Below are 10,930 nucleotides of genomic sequence, written 5' to 3' on the forward strand. Positions count from 1 at the left end.
AGAATAAAACTTAAAAGGGTTAAAACACTAGTTTTTAAAATTTGGGCTGAGACCAATAATTTTTATTGTTAGCAAAAAATAGTTTCAAATATTTTGTATCTTCTATTTAACAATTGATACAAATCATTATCGTTTTAAAATTATTTCGAAAATAATTGGGGTCATTATTAAAAGCAATTGAAGATCAAAAAAATGCTATTTTATCAGGATATTTTGTGCATAAAAATCACAAAAGATTTACTTATAAATTTTTTTTGACAAGGTCAAATATAAGCAAATTAACTATATAAAAAATTATTACAGGCACCACCTTAAGGTTATTTTTTTTATAAATGTTATGAACCATTTTAATTTTTATGATGTTTTTTTATTTATAATATCTTTACCATCTAGAGAGTTATTCAAAATCTCCAAATATTTGACTCTGGTGTTGAGGATTCCGGGCGAATTAATGGTTTTAGGAATAGAAAGAGCAACTTGTGTCTCGACGAATTTGGTGACAAAATCGATAATTTTGCACCAATGAGAAAAATCGATGGCTAATTTGGGGATCTGATTATCCTCCATATTTTTCCCCGTTTTGCTAATGGTCCTAAAATAATTTTGAGCGGTTAAAAGAGATAACCAGGTATTGAAGGCGGAAAGGGATTGGTTTAACAAACTTTCGTTAGCTTTGCAATATTGAAAATTATAATATTAATAATAATATATTAGTTTTGTCATCATTAAATATCAAATTATTGTTTAAAACAATTTTTTAATTTAAAAGATTAAATAGAATTTGGAATATGATAAGATAGAATGTTATAAAAAAATGAGTGTTTTTTACAATATAGTATTAATTTAATCTAAATCTAAAATTAAATTATAAAATTCATTTATAACTTTGGTTTTCTCTCTTTCTTTCTTTCTTTCTTTCTTTCTTTCTTTCTTTCTTTCTTTCTTTCTTTCTAATAAGTTAAGACATTATTTAAAGTTTGGAACTATAAAACCATAGAAATATAATTTAAGTTTTTTTATTGAAATCTTATTTAGTATATTCAATATTTTAGTTCTAAATTTAACATAATTTTTTCCTAAATTTTAAACAATTAACATTAACGACATCAGTAAATATCATAGAATGTAAAATTTTATAAAATCATAATTCATGTTACCTTCTTTCTCTATCATGTTGGCTTTCATATTTTCTAAAATAGCTTTGATAGATTCCATTTTTGCAGGGGTAAACTGTAAATTGTGCTGAATTATTTTGCAAGAACATTGATCTATAGTTTCGACTATATTTGCTTTTATTTTTGTTGTGGTAGATTTAGTATCTGGATAATATAAACAAAAGTAATATTAGTTGAACCTGTTAAAGATAATATTTTAATAAATGTAATAATAATAAGTAATTTTTAAAATAAACATGATAGAGTATTATTTTTTTTCATAATGAAGGCTGGATATTATTATATGAATATATAAAAATATGTTTCAAAAAATTTATAATGAATTAATATGATTTTATTTTACCAAAACTCATGGAATGTTTATATATAAAATTATTCAAAAATATTTACCCTTATAAAAATTAATCAATTCTTGCATCATATGTGTTATATTCTCTCCCGTTGGTTCCTTAAAACACCAATAAGCCATAGATTGAAATATGATTTTGGATTGGTTTAATAGAATTTCATTTTGAGATGTGATGTATGCTAAATAAATAGAGGATATGTTTATTTTATTAAATATTGTTTCCTAATTATTAATTTATTATATATACTTAATTATAATATGATAATGAAAAAATACTTGCGAAAATTGATATTAATTCTTTAATTTGTGCTTGAGTGGCTAATTGAGAAGATAAGTAGGAAAACATATTTTCAACATCTAAAATTAATTCATAGAAAATCAGTCAAATAAATTTTTTTTTTATTAGCTATGATTAAGAAAGATGAATAATAATTAATATTTAAATAAAGTTATACTAAATATTGTTATCTCTGGATTTCTCAACATAACTTTTTTTAACAAGGGGAAATTTTTGTTATATATCATCTCAATATTTCCATATTGTAAAATATACTTTGATAATTCCTATAAAATACTATTAGGCTAAATAAGTTTATAAGGGTATACTATATTAGGTCTTGATAATTGAAATTTATTTTCAATAATAAATTTATTATAAAAATTTATATCTAAGTCCTATAGTAATAATAACAGATTAATTTTTATAATAAAATATATATTTTACATTGTTATTCTGATTTTTAACATTTAAATATTTAAGTACAAAACAGATCAATAAAAAATTGGTAAGGTCATCATCATTTAATATCTTTAAACATAATTCTTTATTTCCCTAAAAGATTGATAAGTAATCAGGATTATTATAAATATTAACCTCAAACATATGTACAAGAATTTGGTATATCTTAACCCTGTTTTTATAAAATTTTGGATAATTTGCTAGCAGATTTAATTGTTGAGAGAGTCTTTTTATCTAAAAAAAAATATAATATTAAGTTATACTTGCTGATTTTATCCTTATATTGTTTTTTATAAATTTTAAAATAATCTACCTTGAGTCTAAATTCTTCATACGATAAATCCCCCTCATTATTTAGGGATTTAATAAGATATTTTAACTTGTATATAGCCTTTTTGCTCATATTTCCATCAAAAATTGTATTTTTTGTAAAAAAAGCGTGCTTTATATGTATGAATGGGAAAATATTTTATTTAAAAGGATACAATTTAAAAAATATCTATAATGTTCGAAACTGTGTTTAGGATATAACATGCAAATTGTTTATGAAATAATACATAAATATATATATATAAACTATATTAAAATTATATATAAAATGGAATAATATGCTTAAAAAAATTTAATTGCATTACGTATCACCTGAATAGGTAAATAGTTCCATATTTACAAGTAATTTATATTTGGGTCTTCATAATTGAGGTCAAGGCCCAATGAAGGATAGAATAGTATTTCATATATGAGTGAAAAGTTATTGTAGCTTGAATATAATGCTAAAATTATCTTTAAATTTGTTTCAATACAATATTAGTTTTCTCATTAGAAAGAAAGAAAGAAAGAAAGAAAGAAAGAAAGAAAGAAAGAAAGAAAGAAAGAAAGAAAGAAAGAAAGAAAGAAAGAAAGAAAGAAAGAAAGAAAGAAAGAAAGAAAGAAAGAAAGAAAGAAAGAAAGAAAGAAAGAAAGAAAGAAAGAAAGAAAGAAAGAAAGAAGAAGAAAGAAAGAAAGAAAGAAAGAAAGAAAGAAAGAAAGAAAGAAAGAAAGAAAGAAAGAAAGAAAGAAAGAAAGAAAGAAAGAAAGAAAGAAAGAAAGAAAGAAAGAAAGAAAGAAAGAAAGAAAGAAAGAAAGAAAGAAAGAAAGTGTTGTGAATGTTAGAATTAATTTGCATAAAGATTTATTTTGGATTTTGTTATACTTTATATGTAATTTGCATAAAGAATTTTTGTGGATTTATTGTTATAACGCGTGATAAAAAGATTATATTTGAATAGTTATGATTAGTTATAAGAAGATTGAAAAGAGTATAAAAAGGCAAATTTTTACTATACAAATAATCTTTGTTTTTTTTAAATTATTAACTTTTTTAATTATATTTTATTTTATTTTTTTATGATTTTTACTATTATAATTTTGAATAAAGAATTAAAGTTGATTTTATGATTTCGTGATTCCTAATTATTATTAATTTCCTTTTTATATATATATTTGTTTTCTATTTTTATATTTAGGTTTTGATGCACTATGGCAAATCTGTCGTTGTGACAGTGGTGTTGGAGAGCGGAGGAGACCGGCCCTTTACAACCTTCAGTCTGTGACAGGTGGGACAACAAGGAGATGTGTCAAACTGTATTCTAATACAAAAAAAAAATTTTAGAAGAACGTAAGAAAAATATGTAAAAGGAAAAATTATGTTGTTAAGATTATGTTTATGTAGGATTATAAAATCTAAAATTAAAGACAAAGGTAACATTCATAGTAGATAGAGATAATTGTGTTTAGTTATTTAAAGGTGATAATTAGGAATTTTATTTGACAAAGAAATAGAAACATAAATTGCGAAAGTTAATATTTAACTAATAGGTTGCTGAGATATAATAATTAAAAAATTCGGTGAATAAGATTAGAATATAACTTTATTGTTAGGAAATAGTTGATTAAATTCTTATTGAAGATTTACGTTTAACTTTTATTTTAAGGGCTGCGAGAGATAAAACAGCCTCAAGGATTAATGTGAATTAGTATATTAGGTTGTAGATTAACCAAAAAATCTTCATAGAGAGAATCGGCTTTTCGTCATTAGAAAATTTATGCCGCAATCGAGCTCAATTTGAGATCGGATTTTTATTTTTAATCATGAATAAGATTTAAGAAGAATCATACAATATTATTCTAATAATACAAAAGGAAAAACATGCTTTAGAAATATACATATCAGTTTTCAACAACGGTTGTGCGAAAAATTATAATGATTAGATTTCATAAGTTCTTCAAAGACGTGGGGTGAAAACCATAGTGATTAGAATTAAGAGGTTGTTCATAAACGTAAGTATGAAAACTTTTATGATTAGGTCATTGATTTCTCAACAACGTATGTATGAAAAGAGATTTATATATTTCAGCAGTTTTTTTTAAAGACTGAGTGTCAAAGAGTACATGAGGAAATAAATACACAATGATAATTTTTTTAAAAAAGATAGGTTTTGATATATATTTTAGAATAGGATTTTTAGATATAAATTTAGACATGGCTGAAAAGAAGATGAGATCAATAGCTAAAGGATGAGTACAAGTAAATTTTTCAATGAAAATATGGGTCTAGGCTTCATTAAGGGGAGAGGGGTGATAGAATGTGATATATTTATATAATTTATTATATTTTGCTACGTATTATAAAATTTAAGATTTAGTATAATTTACGCCATTTATTAAAGGCAGAATTAGTTTAGAGGAGATAAATGTAGATATGTAAATAGATTATTTTAGGTAGAAGTAGATTAGATGTGATTACCCGATATCTCAGCAAGGGCAAACTGTCGTAGAAGACCCGAAAGTCTGAAATATAGATACGATTACAAGAATTAGAGGCAACAACCAATCAATTACAAGAGAAAGGGGGAAAACGAGCAAATTGATAGAAAAGAGGGTCAAGACGTTATGCTACAATAGTTAATCGCGGATCAATAATAGCCAATTATTATCGAGACTTGAGTCTAAGATACGGAAATCGACAATCATAGGAACAAGAATTCGTGAAAACCATCGTTTATCGCAGACCAATCGTTTATCGAGATAAATAGCTAATCGTGGATTACAAGAGAATGATAGAAAACAAGCTACGATGAAACTGGATGGCATCGATAATCGTTCATCAAGCGTGGATCGTGGAAAACAAGCCTTTATCAAGTTCGTCAGTGGCCTACAGAGATAAAAAGCTGATCATTTCCCAGGGTGACAAGCGACAGATATAATTCAAAAATTTCAAGCGACAAAGCCTTCGTTAGAACTTAGAAGACAGCAAAAATTAAGAAGAATAAGTCGAGATCGAAAGAAGATTGATTATTCGCAGAATGTTGGGTCTAATTTAAGTAGGGAGGTGTTGTGAATGTTAGAATTAATTTGCATAAAGATTAATTTCCTTTTTATATGTATATTTGTTTTCTATTTTTATATTTAGGTTTTGATGCACAATGGCAAATCTGTCGTTGTGACAGAAAGAAAGAAAGAAAGAAAGAAAGAAAGAAAGAAAGAAAGAAAGATAGAAAGAAGTTATATTTAAAAAAATGGGCACATCACATATATTGGCTAAAACATTTTTATCATAACTATGAACTAACTTTTCTAAAGAAAAATATATTCATGTTCAACCTCAATAAATGATATTAGTATAACTAACTTGACTGCTATTTATAACAAAAAAAGGATAATGAAAATAATCTGGAGCAAATTAAAAAAATAATGTCATGAAATTACTTTGAAAATCGAAGCCAAGAAGGATATAAATGTAAATGGGCCCAGTTATAAGAAATAAAATGAATACATTATATTTCGAAAAGATTTTTGAACTATCATACTATATATTAAAAATATTTAATATTATTAGCAAGTGTTAAACCTAAGGGGTTTTTAATAGGGTAGGATATGAAATATATGAACCCTCTTACCCTTCCCCTTTTCCTCACCTTCCATGTCCACATTTCTAAATATTTAATTTTGTTAACTAGTAAATTAACCAAAAAAATATTTAATGAATTTTGATTCCCTCCCTAACTCTTAAGCCTGTGAACATTTTAATTTGAGATTTGGTAAAATTTTAATTAATTATAGAACTTCTAGAGATTATATTTTTTCAAAATATTAAAAATTAATTTAATATTTTAAAAAATATAAAGCTGTATTATTTTATCCTTTGGAAAAAAGTCTTTTGGAATTGGCCATATATCAATATATGTTGTATTTGGGATAATGAATCCTCGAGCATTCTGAATCTATCTATTTTAAATATTTACCAAGCGAGTTCTAAATTTTTAAAATCCGATTTAATCCGAAATATATTTCAGCATGTGAAATGAATCAACCCTATAAATTTCAAAAAATTTTTGCCATACACCTCTGAGTATTTTTAAAAAATAAATATATAAATTAAGGAAAGTTGTATATAACATTAAAATTCACAATTTGGATATTCTATACATACAAAATATACAACAATTTTGGTTAGATCAGATTTTGAAAAATTTTAAAATTACCTTTAGTATGATTCAAAATCAAAAGATTCCTAGACCCCATGAATTCTGTGGCGTTTAAGATGTAAAAGGTTTTATAAGAATAAAATATAATTTTATTTTAAAAAAATGAAAAGTAAAGATAGTTTTACTTTAGCAATTATATGTTTATATATTAATCGAAAGTACATTTATGATTATCAATTAACAATTGTATCAAAAAATATATTTTATTTTAATTTAATACATACATTTATCCTTACTTAAAATTGAATTCGTTATGATTACGTAGTGGAGGTTTCGAAACTCTTTAAGAGTTGTATTTCCATTATGTTCTGCATTATCCAAATCTTTTGTCATTGTTATGGGTATCCCTCAGACACATCAACAATATCGCACTTTTTCATTGAACTAAAGTTCCTTTATGCCATCCCGCAGTTCTTGTTTTCTACCCAAACCTTTTACTTTTCTTCAAATTCACAGGGCTTAACATTCCTATATAGTAGTTCGGTGAGTGTAACTGGTCCAGAGTCCCATATCTCCATCAAGCATCTTTATCGTACGTATATTGCGCTCTGCCAAACCATTCGATTTTGGGTTATAAGATGCCAATATAAAATATTTTATTTTGTTTTAAAAAAAATGTTTTGAATTCAGATCCAATAAACTGAGTACCGCTATCTGAAACAATGTAGCTAAGTAACCCAAATCTAGCGAAATAATTATGCAGATTATTTATTAAACTGGCCAAATTAATATGAGTTAAAATTATAACTTCAACTAATTTGGTGAAAGCGTGTACTAAAATTAACCAATACTTTCCAGATACTGTGCCTATCAAATCAATGTATATTCGTTCCCAAGATTAGGTAGGAATGTTCTAATTGTATAACTGGACTTCTAAGGCTCTCGGTCTTCCTTCCAGGTAAATCTTGCGGAATTAAACATAATATTTTACATCGTGATCAAGATTTGCCCAAAAAACATAGTATTTGCATAATGATTTCAACCACAATATCCCAGGATTTCCTTAATAAATAACATTCAGAACCTCCTTTTTTAGATTGGCAGGGATAATAACCCTTTTTCGAAAGTAATATTATCTTTAATTAAAAAATATATTTTTAAAATTTCTGAGTAATTATTTATATTATCAATATGCCAATGATTTTTAATTAATTTATTAATCCCTTTCAGATTGACATCATTGCTCGTTTCACTTACTATTTTACTGCGAGGAAATAAATCTTCTATTTTAATTTTTAAATCTTTGATTTTATTTTCGATTTTTTTTGTAAACTCATAGGTTTTTGCTAGCTCTACCCTTAAACGGGATAAAGTATCCCCACATTTGTTTTAATTTCCAGGACTATGAATTCTCTTAGTCGTAATATAATAGCTTCGTCACCAACAATGTTAAACGGCTATATGTTATTTCATTTAGGTCTCTTTTATTACCCAAGATATATTTTAAGGGTTTGTAATCTGCAAAATAAAATGTCTTACATAATTATATTAATGGAACTTATCGATAGCGAACATGATTACCGTAGCTTCTCGAACAATGGTGGCGTAATTCTTTTTAGCCATTGAAAGCATAGATGCGAACCAGGCAAGATTTTTGACATGGTTCGGTTCGGGTTAGGTTTGAGGTTAAAAAAAAATAGGTGGGTTCGGTATGGGCTTGGTTCAGGGAAATATTTTTGAACCCAAGTTTGGTTCCGGGTTCAGCTCGGGTTCAAGAATTTTTGAATTGATAAAAAAAATTCTACATTTAAATCTTAATAGAAAACTAGACATAGATTTGGTATAAAAAATTAATTTTTTTATTTTATTTATGGGCAAAATATAGTTAAAATACAAAGCATAGTCATATTTCTTTAAATTAACAATATCTAATATAATAGATTTTACTTTGACTGGTTCACTTTCATTTTCCTCTAATCAATAGTCTTTGAGAATAAGTTAAAAATTAAAAATAAATGGCGTAAATGAATTTAATTGTTTAAAATTTATTAATACTCCAATAGGAATCTTTGGGAATAAATTTAAAAAAATTTACAAATGACGTAAATGAATTAAGTTGATTAAAATTTATTAACACTTCACTTAATTGGAAATTTGAAAATATTGTAAAATCTTATATGATTTTAAACAATACACTGAACCCGGTTGAACCCGGGTTCAAAATAAAAATCCCGAGTTCGGTTCGGGGTTTTGAAAATTTTATAAACGGGGTTCAGGTTTTCGGGTTCAGATTTTTTTCCCCAAAACCCGGGTTTTCTTTTCTAGGTTCTGGTTTAATTCGAAACTCTGGTCGAAAGTGTCCATGATGCGTACTCAAGCGGTTTCTCCTGGCCAGTAAGAAATCGATGTCAATACAGCTACCATTTTAGGAAGCGTCGCAAGAAATCACGCCATATGACTGGATAAGGAATTATTGTATCCTCTTTTGATATATTTTTAACTTTATATAATATTTTATTTCTTAAGCTGACCAAAGCCAACTAACATTTTAACTCATTTGTCAGTGTAATGGCGCGGAAATAGAATGTAAATGTATATATATGGTAATTCACCATCACAGGAAATGAACGTAATTCTTTCACATTAACTGTGTTTTAAATTTTTTATGGCAATAATTTTATCTTCTGTAGAGTGAATTCCAAATTTGTCACATGGCCCAAATAAGTAACTGACTTTTCTCCAATTTTATTTTTATCGATTGTCATAGTCAGTCCAGCCTTATCAATTTTCTAATTACTTTTAAATTAACTACATGATCAAATTTATTCTCTCCCGCAATTATTAGGTTAATGATGCTTGGTACCTTAAGGTACCATCTATCAAATTTGAATTTTGTTCATTTTTCATTTGGATAGGCACTACCAAATATATTTATAATATATATTTGAAAAATCGTGATTTGTAAGCCTCTATGGCCTAGTAGGCAAGAGCTTGGTTTACTTATCCCATGCTCCCGGGTTCGAATCCCGGGAATGATCATGTTTTTTTTCTTATTCTAACTTGGTGGTTCCATCCTTGGGGGGATAATATATAGGAGGCCGGACTCGACCACGTGATTCCGTATTAATATATTAAATAATAAGGATCTTATTACATTTTAATAAATTTTGGTCGATATTTAGCAAATTAAGTTGGTATTTAGAATATTTCCATACATTCACTTGGTAGTAAGCATCATTAACCCAATTATTACGTCGTAAATAAACATGTCATAGGAATTCCTTTTATTAGGTTTTGTATAAGGCGTTGAAATATTATCGGAGCGCTAATCAATCCAAAAGGGATTCTTAAGTATCATGAATAACTGACATGAGTTGATATTACTACAAGGTCCTTAAATCTTGGCCTAACTCCGAATTATATACATAAATGCATCTCTTAAACCTATAGTCAAAAATATTTTACCACCCGCTTTACTATTTATCAGGTCAGTGAAAGTTGGTAATAAATCGTTATCTATTATGAAATATTTGTTTATTGTTAAACGAAAATTTCCACATGTCCGCATGGCACCGGATTTTCTTAAGATATTAACTGTTGGCGTAGCCCAAGTGATTGGAGTTGTTGTTGGATCCACCTTTTCGATAACGGAATCATCTAAAAGTGTATCCAAATCATCTTCATTATATGACAAAGCGGAAATGGAACTCCTCTTGCTAGTAAAGCTATTGTTAATGCCTTTGGTTGTATGCGGATAACTACTTGTTGGAGTTTAATTAAAAAACCTAAGAAATTTTGATGCAATAGTATTTAAACCGGGAACATTCATATTTATATTGCTTATCTGAACTTCTTCCGCAAGTTTTATACCTAATTCTCTAAGAAAATACATTCTAATAATAAGTGAATTCTCTCTTTAATCAAATACGTAAAACTTAAGAAATTTTTTTACTTCGACTTCTTCTGTATATTTACCTAACACTTAGATTTTGATATAGTTAACCCCACTAGTTTATAAGCAGGCTCGAAAGCATTTGACTTTTTTTGGTAGGAAATTAAGTATAGAAACGAGATTTATATATGATTGAATTTGTTGACATTTTAACTATTAATAATATATTTATTACCTCTATTATAACTATTATTACTAAAATATATGTTTTTTGAATCTTATGTCGGCTTATGTTAATGGTTTTGTTAA

General features: G+C 26.6%; 1 protein-coding gene across 2 annotated transcripts in view; it reads right to left on the reverse strand.

Moving 5' to 3' along the window:
* Positions 1-1,307, reverse strand: part of LOC135927836 (uncharacterized) — a 34,057-nt gene extending 32,750 nt beyond the window's left edge. For both annotated transcript variants that reach the window (XM_065464040.1, XM_065464039.1), the window contains exons 1-2: positions 1,158-1,307; positions 387-671 (exon numbers count right to left, since the gene is read on the reverse strand). In XM_065464040.1, the coding sequence (XP_065320112.1) occupies positions 387-671; positions 1,158-1,215 (343 nt within the window). In that variant the 5' untranslated portion in view covers positions 1,216-1,307. The remainder of the gene's footprint in view (positions 1-386; positions 672-1,157) is intronic.
* Positions 1,308-10,930: the final 9,623 nt, after the last annotated feature.

Source organism: Gordionus sp. m RMFG-2023, chromosome 4, assembly GCF_954871325.1.
Source record: "Gordionus sp. m RMFG-2023 chromosome 4, tfGorSpeb1-WG-v2, whole genome shotgun sequence".
In the NCBI taxonomy this organism is placed as follows: Eukaryota; Metazoa; Nematomorpha; class Gordioida; order Chordodea; family Parachordodidae; genus Gordionus; species Gordionus sp. m RMFG-2023.